Source organism: Diabrotica virgifera, chromosome 8 (assembly GCF_917563875.1).
Source record: "Diabrotica virgifera virgifera chromosome 8, PGI_DIABVI_V3a".
Taxonomy (NCBI): Eukaryota; Metazoa; Arthropoda; class Insecta; order Coleoptera; family Chrysomelidae; genus Diabrotica; species Diabrotica virgifera.
In genome coordinates, this window is record NC_065450.1 from 22695348 (window position 1) to 22711430 (window position 16083).

Genomic DNA, 16083 nt, shown 5'->3' on the forward strand with positions numbered 1-16083 from the left:
TATGGCCGAAAAATTTTAAGACGGTGGAGAGGCAAATAGAGGAAAGTCGAGTCTGAATATTAAGCTCTTGGAGGATTGAGTTATTTGTTCTGTGTTCCGTCCATGAGATCAGAAGCATTCTTCTCCAGCACCACATTTCAAAGGCGTCAATCCTTTTTCTGTCGTCCGATTTCATTGTCCATGTTTCGGATCCGTAATTAAATATAGGAAAAATTAAGGCACGTACTAATCTTATTTTGGTGTTCTTCGACAAGGAGCGATCTTTCCAGATTTTCGATAATCGACTCATAGCGTTTTTGGCAATGCCTATTCTCCTACGTATTTCTGTTTCACAAGATCCTGTATTACTGATGTAGGATCCTAGATAATTGAACTCATTAACCACTTCAAATTGGTCTAGGGCTCCTGTTGTCTGAAGTGAATTTGAATAATCTACTATCATAATTTTTGTTTTTTGTTTATTGATCTTGAGACCACATCTATTGCTTTCGGCTTCCACTAGCTGCAGCAGGCTGGACATTTCTTCTTCGGATGCAGCTATTAATGTTGTATTATCTGCATATCTGAGAACTGAGATCTTCTTTCCTGCAATAGAAATACCGCCATTCCATTTGTCGAGTGCTTTTCTCATTATATATATTCCCCATAGAAATTAAAAAGACTTGGAGATAGAATACATCCTGGTCGGACTCCTCTACCTATTTTAAAAGGATCGGACTTATGGTTTTCAATTCTTATTCTGGTTTCACTGTTCTCATATAGGCTTTTCACCAGAGCTGACAGATTATCAGGAACCCCCATCTCATGTAGAACTTTCCACAAAACTGTCCAGTTTACACAGTCACATGCCTTCTGATAATCCAGAAAGCAGATGATCATCGGAATTTTGAATTCTCGTGCTTTCTCAATGAGTTGTGGCATATTAAGAATTTGCTCCTTTGTGCCTTTACCCTTCACGAAGCCTGCCTGTTCTTGTGGTATTTGTCTATCCAGGTATGTCTGCATTCGACACTTGATGATTCTCAACAGAATTTTACTTGGGTGTGAAATTAGTGAAATGGTTCAGTAGTTACTACATTTTGTGGTAATCCCTTTCTTACGAATGGGAGTAAGTGCCGGCGCAAATTGAACCTAAGCGAACACAACCTGGCACCGGCGGGACGGGTGACCTGTGTAGTTATTTTTCTAGCGCACCGCATATTGTTCACAACAAAACCCAACCGTTGGCTGTCACTGCAACGAATAGAGGGACGGGCAAAATCAGTGCGGACGTGTAACGGTTACTTTTGATACCGGGTCTCAGTGGTAGATACTGATTACAAAATACTGATGTATCTGTATCTGATGTGTTTCATAGATTATAACAAGGCCTTTGATAAAGTGCGGCATGATAACAACGCATTACATATTTGCATTTTTCTATAGTCAAAACCAGTTTATTGTAATAACTCGCACCTTTGGAGAAACACTGACGTAATTGCAAATTTTTCACAAAAATTTATTTAATCAACACTACGATATTCCTAATATTCGTATTTCTCTAAAGGAACAAAAAAACAAAGAATTATAACTATTCTCCATTTCGCTAGATCAAGTGTACCTGTGTATATCAAAGAATGTCAGATTGTCAGTTGTGCGTGACACAACATTAGTATGCAATGGTAAAATTATGGAATTTTTCGGGGAACAATGAAATAGTTATTTTCTAATTTTTTGAGAAACAATACAATGAGATATTTGCTAATTTCCTTCCCTTTCAGGCACGCGGCTTTGAGGTGTTGTTTAAGAATAATTCTAATCCTAAAATCCTAATAACTAGGACTGTCGACAATAGATTTCTACTTCCTCTTGTAATTTGCGTCTCATTTTTGGCTTTAAGTACCTTTTAAAACTTTAAATGCCTACGTTTTCTCAACAATTAACAAATTTGCTTTTATGTACCTCAGTGTCCAGAAAGGTGCGAACTTTGCTAAAAACTAATTATTTTATCAGCCGATGCCGATACTATTATTATAAACAACACTGATTGTGATTGGATTGTCGTTGCAAAACTGCTTACCTATTACATATATTTATATCTCGTCTACATATTTTGTTTTTAAGCATGAACAAGCCCGGTATGATGACACATTTTATTTAAGGGTAATGCGATATTCACAGATATGCATAACGGTTTTTAACAATGAATAATTTTTAATGATAATGTTGTGTAGATTTAAGAAATGAATGATATTTACAAAATTTTTATACCTATAGAAAAGGGATTACGCCATCATTTGTGACATTGTATTTCTAGGCCTGGATCCCGCGTACCAACAAAAAGTTGATTAATAGCAAGCTGAAAATGTGTTAATAGCTTAACGGTGTCTCGTCAGACAAACTTTGATGTACGGGAACACTGAAACTGAAACAGGGGAAGTTTTAATTGTGGAACAGGTTAAAAATTTGGAACGTCATACTACGAAAACGTCCCATGTATTTTGTCGAACAGAACTTGCAGTTGATTTGTTACCCTTTCATTAAACTCTCATGCAAAAATCAGACTGGTATTTATCACCAACTGGGCATTTTAATAAATCCGACAAGAGAACATATCAAATGACAGGAATTATGACAGGTGATAAATAGCAGTCTAATTTTAGCATGAGAGTTTAATGAAAGGGTAAGAAATCAATTGGAAGTTCTGTCCGATAAAATACATGGGAAGTTTTTGTAGTCTGACGTTCCAAATCTTTAACCTGTTCCACAATTAAAACTACCCCTGTTCCAGTGTTCCCATACTTTAAAGTTTGTCCGACTAGACATCGTTACGCTATTAACATATTTTCAGCTTGCTATTAATCAACTTTTTTTGTTACGCGGAATCCGGGCCTATTCGTTTTAAGTAACCTTTTTTTTTCTAATAATGTATTCTTGTAAAGGCATATCTGTTATCGCCGTTTATTTTGTCTACGAGTAGGTACCTAATAAAGTTATTAGAATTTTAATGACAAAGCGGTGTTGGGTTTTGATTATATTGTACTAATATTCCTCATGTAATCCTTATTACTGCTATCATATACACAGGGATAATTCCGAACGAGTTCTATTAGCTTCTCTACGTCCATCTCTAAACCAAAACCACATTAAAAGAATTGAGTCACGCGTCCCACGACACCAGAAAACTGTGTTTCGATGACAAACGTTCGCATGTGTAGACCTGGCACTGTATTTACTGATATAGGATGCGCAGAACTCTCTACGCACCTCTCCGGTGCCAGCTTGTGTTCGCTTAGGTTCAATTTGTGCCGGCACTAAAGAGTGCGTTACACCAATCACTGGGCCATTTGCCGATTCTCCATACATGATTGCACAGTCGCCACATAATTTGGAGACCATGTTCACCCATGTTCTGTAAAAGTTCTGTAATGATGTCATCGAAACCAGGTGATTTATTTCTTTTAAAGTGTTTTATGGCTTCATCAACTTCAGACCTTAGAATATCTGGTTCTAGGGTTGTTGTTGAGACTTGCAGTGCTGTTATATGATTAATGTTAAAGGTTTCAGCTTATAGAGTTCTGTGCAGTATTTATTCCAAGTTTTCAGAACCGCATCCATATCGCTTACCATATTACCTGTCTCATCCTCTATAGCGTAATTTCTGGGTTAGAATTCCCGAGCCAGTAACTTTACATTCTGAAAGAGATCTCTTGTTTCATTTCGATGTAAGTGGATTTCTAGTTCCTGGCAAATGTTAGACACATATTTGTCTTTATCTTTCCGGCAATTTCTGTGGATTTCTCTTGATAAGCTTCGATAGTCGTTTAAATCAAACTGCCAACTTTAAGCTGCCTTCTTTGTTCTATAATTTTCCATGTTTGGTCACTGATCCATGGTATACGACTGTTGTTTTTTATGGGTTGGCGATATGTCTCTTTTAATATCTCTCTTTGTATTTAATATCTCTCTTTTAAAACCTCCAAAGAAAGTCTTGATATCATCTATGGGGGTAGTACTTGTCTCAGTTAACACTGGGTTTATTCTTTCTTTGAAAGTTAAAAGTTCAGTCTTTGTAAACCTGGGAGTTCTAGGAGTGGGCTTGTGTTTGTTTCTAAAACGTATTCGGAATACAGCTACAAGAAGTTGGTGGTCGCTTCCACAATCTGCACCTGGATAAGTTTTTGCGTTAGTAACTGAGGACTTCCACCTTGATCATTATGAAATCTATCTGATTTCTTGTTCTGTTGCCCGGGGATTTCCAAGTGTAGAGTCTTCGTGGGTAATGTTGGAAGTAGGTATTCATTACAGACAATCTTCTTTGGCCACAGAACTCTATTAATCTATCGCCTCGTTCATTTCTTTCCCCAAGGCCAAAAGGGCCCAAGGTAGATCTCATATGATGATCAAGCTGAGTTCTACCAATTTTTGGCATTGAAGTCGCCTATTATCATTACAATGTCTTTGTTTGATATTTTGTCGAGTGTTGTCGCCAAAGTTGTGTAAAAATTTTTTACAATTATGTCGTCTGCTGTTGATGTAGGGGCATATACTTGTATAATGTGTAAGACACAAGTTGAGCCTAGAATCCTAAGGTGAATGACTCTATCATTAATTGTATCGTATCCACAAACAGAGTTTTGGAGTTTTGAGGAAACTATTATTGCGACACTATTTTTGCTTTCATTTTCATTACCCGAAAAATATACGATGTTTCCAGAAATGCTACGAAAGTGTCCTGTCCCCTTCCAGTGGGTTTCACTTATACCAAGAATCTAAACGACATGATCTTTCATTTTTTTCTCGACTATATGTAGTTTTCCAGGATGCTGTACTAAACCTTGTATGTTACAGGTTCCTATTTTGTGTATCTTTCGGAAAAACATCTTGTTATAATTGGATGTTCCAGTAGCATATTTCGCACTTGCGACCTGGTCCCCTATCGCATTGTGCCCGGTAGCACATTTCACATCTCCCACCCCGGACGTGGGATAACGCCGATTGTCAATCGGATCGCCTGACTGCACACATCTATTCCGTCTATCACTTATATACACAGGGAATTCTCTTAGAAAGGAATAGTGCAGTGGTTTCCTCTTGCCTTCGGCACCTTAGATACTGCCTGAGCTTAAAATAGATCGATTTAAGCTACCTTACCTTAGTACGAAAGTTGATAATAACCGAAATACAGGGTGTCAAAGTTGTACTTTTATTTTATTTATTCTTGAATATTTCCTGCCAGGCATGAGATAACAACACGAAATTGTTAAGCTGCGGTTTTTTGGGATGAGAAATCTAAATTTGCCACCAAAAATGATGTATTACTCAGAGGGCGCCACATACGTCTTTCAGCGTTTATTTAATACGTTCAATTTTTTTATCCCCCACTCAACATACTTTTTGAATCAAAATTTTTATGCTATTCATATTTTTATTTAAAAAAAGTATACTACATTCATCTCGCTAAACTTAACTGTTTTCGAGATAAACGCATTTTAAATCTGCGATACAAGATAATTTTTTGAATAATATCATTGTAGTTAGACCCGAAAAATAAACTTGAAATCATAATAATTGTGCCAGTTCTCATATTCATATCATTGCGTCGCAAATTTTATTTGAAGCAACCTGCGATACGTTTTTGTAAATTTTTATGGTTTTAAGTTATTCTTCGGATGTAACTACAATGATATTATGCAAAAAATTATTGTGTATCGCAGATTTAAAATGCGTTTATCTCGAACATAGTTGAGTTTAGCGAGATGAATGTATAATCCCTTTTTGAAGTAAAACTATTAAGAAAATAAAAATTCTGATTCAAAAAGTATGTAGAGTGGGGGATCAAAAAATTGAACGTATTAAATGAACGCTGAAAGATGTATGTGGCGCCCACTGGGTAATACATCATTTTCGGTGGCGAATTTAGATTTCTCATCCCAAAAAACCCCCGCTTACCAAATTTCGTGTTGTTATCTCATGCCTGTCAGGAAATAATCAAGAATAAATAAAATAAAAGTTCAATTTTGACACCCTATATTTCGGTTATTATCAACTTTCGTACTAAGGTATGATAGCTTAAATCATTATATTTTAAGCTCAGGTATCTAAGGTTAAGCTATGGCCCATTTTTTACCAAACACCCTGTGTATTTTTTTGGAATTTAAAAATATGTTTATCATTTTCTGCCATATTTTGACAATGTTTATAAATCGGAAATATTTCCTCGAAGAAAATATTAATTGTCGACGTGTTATTTATCAAAGCATAAAAAGGTTTTAGTACCAATGACATTCAAGTTAAAAATATATAATTAACAACGACAACGCAATGTTTCTTAACTAGTCCAATTTACGTAAAAGCACAAGCTTAGTAACAGTTTAGTTTTATAGGTTACAAAAATGATCCTTCCGTTACTTAGTGCCATTATTATAATTACTTTATATTTACTTAAGGATTGGATACGACGCATCATATTAGCAAATAAGTTACCTGGGCCAAAAGGACAAGTTTTCGTGTCAAAATTCCAAAATGATCCTAGTAAGTTAAACAATGAATTATTACTCATGGTAGGGTAGCAAAGTATGCTAAATGTACAGTCACTCGAGCGTTATGGGGACCTATTGGGTTGTGAATAGTAGGTTCTAAAACAAAAAAAAAGTTAAGCAAAGTTTTAACCAAAGTGGGGTACTTTCCATTTTTTAATTTAATTTTCCATTTCCAACAATCGTTTTTTATATTATAGCACTATCCATCTCTATAATTCGAAAAAATGTCTTTATTAAGAGTTACTTATTTTTACGTAAGGAATCCAAATCTGCAATAAAAAATGGGGGTGCCCATTTAAGATTTTAAAGTAACCCCCCACACACCTCCGTGTGGGGCGTGTTTGGCGCCATTCGATAGATTTTTCAAAAATATTGAGTAAGTGTATTTTTCAGTTTTTCGATCTGATGTTCATTTCGCGTAATATCGCGGGATTTGTATTTAAAATTTTAAATTTACCCCCACCCCTCTCCCTGGGAAGTCGTGTTTGGTATCATTCGATAAATTTTTGAAAAATATTGAGTACGTATTTTTTAGTTTTTTAATCTGTCATTCATTTCGTGAAATATTCGCTTATTTCTTGTGAAATTTTGGGACTCACCCAGTTCCTTACGCCTCGCTCAAATCGTCAGATTTTTGAAATATACACTATTTTCTTCTTCTTCTTGACTGGCTTTACAACTCGAGGTGAGTCTTCGCCGCATCCACTATGGCCCTCCATCGTCTGCGATCTTGCGCTTCGATTTGCCATTGTTGTACCCCAATCCTAGATAGATCGGTTTCAACATCATCCTTCCATCTTTTTCTGGGACGGCCCACTGATCTTCTACCGTCTGGTCTCTCGAAGAACACTGTCTTTAGCACTCTGTCTTCCTCTGATCTTACTACATGACCTGCCCATCTTATCCGATTAGCTTTTATATGTCTGACGATGTTTTCAGTACCATATAGTCACCAATTCAGCATTGCGGCGCCTTCTCCACTCTCCTGTCAATTCATCTCTTTGAGGACCAAATATCATTCTGAGGACTTTCCTTTCAAATATCAGCAATTTATTTATTTCTCGCTGATGTAGAGTCCATGTTTCACTCCCATATGTAACAACTGGGCAAATAATTGACATGTACACTGTTTTGCATGTACTTAACTTACCTTATCTTAATCTGACGGTTTCCAGTTTTTCTAAGGATAGTTTTTTTTCGGCCCCCCTTAACGAACTCCCCTGCATTAACCCTCCGTTAGTCGCTAGGATAAACGGAGCATCAAGAGTCGCTACGGTGTCAGAGACCGACAATTAAAAAAAAATAGTTATTGCTATAAAATTCATACAAATATTTTATGTTGTGTATAGGAATGACTGAAAAATATTTTTGAAAATGTTTATTGAAAAACAACAGATATAAAATGAAAAACCCTACTATAACAATAAACATATTGTTATTTGTAATATAAAAATATTCGCTAGGAACCATTTCCCATAATTCCAACAAACGTTTTTGTTCGGCTTCAAAGGACATCTATAAATAAGATTTGAAAAAACTTACCGATAAAATGCAATAAAAAGATGCTAAATATTTACCTGAACTGCAAGTTATGCCAATAAAGTAATAACCACACCTTTAGTCGCTACGGAGTCTTGCACCGAAAATAGCTATAAAACTCGCACAACTATACCCAAGTAGGTAAGAATGTATACTAACACGAGGTTAGTTGATAGGAAGAGGTACAGAAAGTGGCGATAGAAAAAACCAGTTATTTTGTAAATCCCGAATGAATAATTCTGTCGTCGATGTGTGACACCGATAGCGACTAACGGAGGGTTAAGAGCCAATATATGGTAGAGGTACATTTTCAGGGTACAAGGTTTCTCCCCATGTAATAATCTGACACGCTCGAGTAGCTGCAAAAATCCCCGCTTGGGCTCCACTACCATCATTTTAACCAATAGGTACATTTGCGAATTTTATAAATGAAATATATAACCATAATCTTAAGCTTTATCGCCATCGTCATTTTCATAGTCATCACATAGTCGTCATAATCATCATTATCATCATTATGGAATTTCTTTCCTTTCTTTAATAGGACTAGATCTTGTTTAATTCTATATATTTTTCTTCTGAGTGATTCACGTGATGCTCAATTCCAAGTCACGTACTATAAAAAGTGCAGTTTCTGAATGTGGATATGAGCTATTATATTCGGTGAACCCTTATCGATTTTCATGAAAAATGATGAGTGGTTAGAGAATACCTCAGAAAACAACAGTCACTAAATGTCAAATTGCGCTTTTACCCTGGGAGTGGATGCCAACCCTTCTCGTGGGTGAAAATTATTTTAATAAAAATAACCCCAGAAATCGATTGCGGAACAAATTCTAAGCAAAATCTGTTATATAAAGTTATCTATTAAAATAAATCAATACTTCTTGAGTTACTAAAGATCACGATTTTAACTTTTCGTGGAAAAAATGCTTGTTTTAAAGCGGGTTTTCACAAATAACGTTTATAAAGTTCATAACGCTGTTTATAACGCTAAACTTTTGGAGTTATTATGCAGAAAACTTATTAAAAACATTGATTTTTTCGATATAAAACTAACACTTTCGATAGCGAATAAATCGAAAACTATTAATTTTATAAAAAAAATGTATAGAACGTTTTTTTGCTTAAAATGGTTTTAAGTGTTTAATTCAATGAATTTTTTTTCAAATTTATAGGCCTGGATCCCGCGTACCAAAAAAAGTTGATTAATAGCAATCTGAAAATTTGTTGGTAGCTTAACGGTGTCTAGTCGGACAAACTTTGATGTACGGGAACACTTAAAGAGTTTTAATTGTGGAACAGTTTAAAAATTTGAAACGTCAGATTACGAAAACGTCCCATGTATTTTGTCGGACATAACATCCAATTGATTTGTTACCCTTTCATTAAACTCTGATGCAAAAATCAGACTGCTATTACTAACCAACACGATTCCTGTTATTTGACATGTTCTTCGTGTTGCACTCATTAAAATTCCCAGTTGGTGATAAACATCAGTCTCATTTTTGCATGAGAGTTTAAGGAAATGGTAACAAATCAATTGGAAGTTCTGTCCGACAAAATACATTAAACGTTTTCGTAGTCTGACGTTCCAAATTTTTAACCTGTTCCATAATTAAAACTTCCCCTGTTCCAGTGTTCCCATACATCAAAGTGTGTCCGACTAGACACCGGTCATCTATTAACAGATTTTCAGCTTGCTATTAATCAACTTTTTTTGGTACGCGGGGTCCAGGTCTATTACGATAATAGTTGGTTCTAAATTAAGTGGTTCGGAAAATGTCCCTGCTAGTACTTGAACCACTTCTGAAAGAACCTGGTAACTACTGTTTATTTCCATAGTTGCTTTAAATTTTTGGAAAATTTCCTTCCCAATATTTATTACTTTTAATGTTTTGACACAATGATTCAAAATTTTTATTAAAAATGTACTGTCCAACAATGATAATTTTGAAGATTCTGATTGTGTAATGGTTTTCTGAACAAAACTATAGTTTGATTTTATGAATGGGACAGAACTGTTAATTTTCGGCATTTTCAAAGCACAATAATTATTTACAATTACAAAGACATGTGTTCACGGCTTATTTTACAACAAAAGTGAAATGGACCGTCAAAATTAAAATTTTTACCTAGAGATATAAACTGGCAAATTTTGGAACCCTTGTATCAAGGACAAAGCATGACAAAATATATAAGCCGGTATCGTTTATTATTAGTTGGTACATTCCGATACCAAAAATTTGAATACCTACCAAGAGATTATAAAACAAAATCAAATATTGAGATTTCCAAACTATTTGTTTCCTGAATATAAAAAGATATGTAGGTATACAACCAAAATTTCAAATTATATGCAGTTTATACAGTTATATAAAAATATGCAAAATGAAATTTTTTGCATTTTTTATTTGCATAATATGCAAAATATGCAATTTGCATATTTGCCTAAGTCTAATGATGAGTTTACGACTTTAGGTGTACCCTAATGTTGAAACTATTGAACTAGTTTTCATGATATGTAGTTAGATAATACAGACGAGGAATAGCAGTTTATCGTTAGATAATGAAAATAAAGTATTCAGTAACAAACAACTGCAACGTAAATAGTGATAAATGCTTTTGGAAGCTAATTACTTATTACTAATTTAGATAATTTGTTAAAATATACGTAGGCACAAGTAAAACGTATTAGAAAGGAAAATAGAACAAATTTAGTTTTAAAAAGTAAAATCATAAAATAATTTTTCTACGGCCGTGCTAAAAGAGTCACTTTCACGCACGCATTTCGATTCCGAAAGTTGCACTTTCCCGCACGGCGTGCGAGAAAGTAAAATACCTTGTAATATGGCATTATAATATATTATAATACATGCAATAAACTAATATTTAGATATTATTTACTAATTTATTTCAAATTTATCTTATTGTGTTCATGCTTTAATGAAATTAGCGCGATTATTTCATTCATAGGAGATTCTGACCAATAGAAAGCTACAGAAATAAAAATTAAACTGATAATTTTTGATAATATCCCGTCGTCAAGTATATTACGTCAGTTGCCCTTCGTTGCTACGAAAAAATACATTGAGTAACATTAATGACAATTAATGTTTTAAAAATTATAAAAGTGATGACTTTCAACCGTCAAATATTTATAACAATAAAACACTGAAAACGTTTGTTTTCTATACTTCCACAAAATTTATTATAACTAAGTGACTACAGCTGTTTCGGCAGAGTGCCTTTCTCAAGTGATATAGTTTACAATGTGTTTGCCTTTTTAAGTCTTCAACTGAAGAGGTTGAGGAGTGGGGAGCTGTTTGTCTCGAGCTGGTCATTCAGAATTATATCTGTATTTTTCAGTTTATTAATTTCCATAGATTCTAAAAAAGATAGCTTAAGGCCTTTATTTTGAATATGCAGAATTTGAAACTCTTCATTGAAGGAATGGTTATGATCTAGAAGGTGAAGTGCGTATGTAGAAGTGTCTGTTTTTCTATTGTTGAATGCCCTTTTGTGTTCTGCTATCCGTTTGTCAAAAGTTCTGCCAGTTTGACCGATGTACGTTTTCGGACAGTCATCACAAGTTAGTTTGTACACACCACTTTCTCTTTCGGCTTTTATTGTTCTTAATATATTTGCTTAAGTTGTTGTTAGTTCTGAAAGCTGGTGTTATTCCTTTCTTTTTTATGTATCTGGCTATTTTTGTTGTTATCTTGCCAGTATATGTGAGAGAGCAGAAGGTACTGGGCTCTTTCTGTGGTGGTGGATACACTAATTTCAGGGCTTTCTTATGGAGTTTTTGGTTTAAAATTTTGTTAACTGTTTGTTCGTTATAGCCGTTGTTTACTGCTATTTGTTTAATGATGTTTGGTCAAGTAACGGTCGAATCTATCTAGTCCAGAAAGCCACTGCGCATCCGCTAGGAAAAATATTCTAATTCTGATTTTTTGCACAATCTTACTCAAAAAGGACTCCTTTTAACAAATTTGCATGTTGCCAGGACCAAAAGGTGGTCAAAAATTTTTTAAACGTTTTTTTTTTTGTTTTTTTCCTTAAATAATTTTTTTTGCATGGAAAAAAGTTTTTCTAGATTTTTTGGATCATTCCAAACAGAAAAGGTCTTTAGTGACTTTTCTCTAAAAATGATAGTTTTTGACATATAAGCGATTAAAAATTGAAAAAATGCGAAATCGACCATTTTTAACCCTCACAAACTATGTGAAAAACTGAAAATTTGAATGTTGCCAAGGTAGGTAGATATTCTTTAAACATCGATTGATGAAATCTCGAAGAGTTTTTTGCAATACAATTTTGAAAACTCCTTTGTTTTTTAATTGCTAATCAAGCGTGCGCGACACTATTTTCCACCGACAGTATGGTGCAAATGAAAGGAATAAATTCGTTATTTCGTAAACCGGCGACTTTGGGGAAAAATCCCGAAACAGGTTGATTTTTATTTTTAAGTTATGATATTGTGGCATATATGGTATACTAGTGACGTCATCCGTCTGGGCGTGATGACGTAATCGATGATTTTTTTAAATGGGAATAGGGGTCGTGTGCTAGCTCATTTGAAAGGTTCTTTAATTCTCTATTCAGTAATTTAAACATTTACATAATTATTTATACAGGGCGTCCGTCTACTTCTTTTTTGTCAAATAATTTAATTTAATAAAAATTTTTTGGACACCCTGTATAAATAATTATGTAAATGTTTATATTGCTGAATAGAGAATTAAATAACCTTTCAAATAAGCTACCACACGACCCCTATTCTCATTTAAAAAAATCATCGATTACGTCATCATGCTCAGATGGATGACGTCACTAGTATACCATATATGTCACAATATCATAACTTAAAAATAAAAATCGACCTGTTTCGGGATTTTTCCCCAAAGTCACCGGTTTACGAAATAACGAATTTATTCCTTTCATTTGCACCATACTGTCGGTGGAAAATAGTGTCGCGCACGCTTGATTAGCAATTAAAAAACAAAGGAGTTTTGAATATTGTATTGCAAAAAACTCTTCGGGATTTCATCAATCGATGTTTAAAGAATATCTACCTACCTTGGCAACATTCAAATTTTCAGTTTTTCACATAGTTTTTGAGGGTTAAAAATGGCCGATTTCGCATTTTTTCAATTTTTAATCGCTTATATGTCAAAAACTATCAACTTTAGAGAAAAGTCACTGAAGACCTTTTCTGTTTGAAATGATCCAAAAAACCTAAAAAAACTTTTTTCCATGCAAAAAAAGGAATTTTAGGAAAAAAACAAAAAAAAAACGTTTAAAAAATTTTTGACCACCTTTTGGTCCTGGCAACATGCAAATTTGTTAAAAGGAGTCCTTTTTGAGTAAGATTGTGCAAAAAATCCGAATTAGAATATTTTTCCTAGCGGATGCGCAGTGGCTTTCTGGACTAATCAAATATTTAAAACAACTGTGTGTTTAATTGTACTAATTTGTACTTACATAAATAAATTACAATAAAATTTTGGTTTTGAACAGTTTTATTCATGAAATAATCGCAACAAATTGCACTCGATTTCTAAAATTATTATCGAATTTTTGCCCTCGTGACACTTTGACATAATTTCACTCCCCTTCGGGTCGTGAAATTAAAACTGTCAAAGTGTCACTCGAAAAAACTCAATAATTTTAGAGCTCTTGTGCAATTACTACTGATTATTTCATTCATAGGAGATTCTGACCAATAGAAAGCTACAGAAATCTAAATTAAATCGATAATTTTTAATAATTTCCCGTCGTCAAGTATATTACGTCAGATGCCCTTCGTTGCTACGAAAAAATACATTCAGTGACATTAATGACAATTAATGTTTTAAAAATTATAAAAGTGATGACTTTCAACCGTGAAATATTTATAACTGTGTGTTTAATTGTAGTAATTTGTACTTACATAAATAAATTACAATAAAATTTTGGTTTTGAACAGTTTTATTCATGAAATAATCGCAACAAATTGCACTCGATCTCTAAAATTAATATAAAATTTTTGCCCTCGTGACACTTTGATATAATTTCACTCGCCTTCGGCTCGTGAAACTAAAACTGTCAAAGTGTCACTCGGGAAAAATTCAATAACTTTAGAGCTCTTGTGCAATTACTACTGATAATTCGATGAAATGAAATTATGTTGACATAATATTTAAAAGTCAGATCAGTAGACAATTACAATGGTTTTGAATCGTCGTCATGGAAACCAATATCGTCGTCGTGGTAACCCATTGTATTGAAAGTTTGGTTTTGACAACCTTGTCAAAGAATTCATTTGTGTATTTTCACTTCTAAATAAAAATTGATATAACTCTATTTTTGGTGGCTTTTTTTAAAACGTACGGCCCTAGAAAAAATATTGTTCCTAACTCATGCGGAAAGTGCCTTCAGCGCACTCGACTGCTTACCCGGACTCCGCTATCGCGTTGTTCGGGCCAACGGCAGTCTCGTGCGTGAAAGTATCACTTTCCGCACTAGTTAGGAAAATAACTATTTTATTAAGCTGGCAGTTTGCGGAATAGACAAAAAAACATAAGTTGACAACTTGATGGACACTCTTAAAATAAGTTTACACGATATTTAAAGCATATTCAAATGATGCATTGGTTGCACATGTTAGTACATTTCAACAAGGTTAAAGAAGCAAAAATATTAGTCTTGCTCACAATCAGTATATTATACTCTGGGCTAATTAGCAAAATACAAGGAAAAGTTATTTACCAGCAATTTTATCGCTGGAATCAAATCTTATGATTCTATATATTAATAATATAGGTATGAAAAGTCCGCAGATAGAGTGCTACTTTTTTTATAAACAAAATGGCGCTTGAAAATCGTGTTTTTTTTTCAATTTTGGCTCTATAACTTCAAAGATTTTAACTTTACACCTAAAACACCCAAATGAAAATTCACCGTAATTAAATTCTGTATAGAGATGTGTTTTCGCGATTTACTTCGACGAATATTTTCCCCGGAAAATGCGAGTTTTTCCAACAAAATCTTTCATTTTTAACTAAAATTTTTGATTAGTAATTGTTTATCAATAATTAAATAACTTAGTCAAATAAAAGTTCTTTTCGTATAGATTATAATTCCAGAAGACGATGGAAATTGAATTAACAGTTTAGCAACAATTGAATTGTTAATTAAAAATTTACAGTCGCTATAATAACCACAATAATTACGATACATAAGAATAACTATGATTTTTGTCTAAAAAGACACTGTACCTATCTAATGTAGTTTACAGAATTGAAATTGGACTATTTAAGCTGCCTCAGGAATATTTTAAAATTATAAACAATTTTTTGGCTTATAAACAAATAGAATATCTCGGGAAATACTAAATTAAATTAAATCATGAAGACGGTGTTGAAAAAAAGTAGAAGGACGCTTCTTTTAAAAGAAAAAATGCCGGTCAAATTTGACTGGCATTTACAGCAAACGTATAAATAATAGGATAATAATTTTCGAACCATCACCTTTTTATTTTCGTCCTCTTTCTCCACACCAATTTTCATTTCTTTAAAATACTCATAACATATATTATTATAATAAAAACTATCCATATTTTGAGTGAAAATTGCCAAAAATAGCAAAATTCCAATCAAAAATTAGGTTGGAGGAAATGTAATCTCAAAGTTGAAAATCGGTATACGTTAAAAAAATGCATTTTTTCGGCTTCCCATGGAGCAATTTTCTTCATTATTTCATTATTTTTGTTCCCAAGTAATTCGAGTAGAGCCATCTAACTAACGCATTATTAAATGTCAAACTTGCTTTTGTTTTGTTTTAATGGATTAATTTATTTATAAGAAAAGAAAACTACAAATTTTTTCCAGTTGTAGACTTTTCTTAGATAAACTTACTACAAGTGTACCTTTTAACGTTAAAAACACAAATATTCTCATTTGAAAGCTGTATAATTATTTAAACAATCTTTATTTAAACAAATTAAACATTTTTGTTATAATAAATAAATTAATTTATT

At 33.5% G+C, this 16083-nt stretch overlaps 1 protein-coding gene across 1 annotated transcript in view; it reads left to right on the forward strand.

The window, feature by feature from the left end:
* Positions 1-6347: 6347 nt before the first annotated feature.
* Positions 6348-16083, forward strand: part of LOC126889344 (cytochrome P450 4C1-like) — an 81944-nt gene continuing 72208 nt past the window's right edge. The window contains exon 1 of the mRNA XM_050657579.1: positions 6348-6513. Within this exon, the coding sequence (XP_050513536.1) occupies positions 6375-6513 (139 nt within the window). The 5' untranslated portion in view covers positions 6348-6374. The remainder of the gene's footprint in view (positions 6514-16083) is intronic.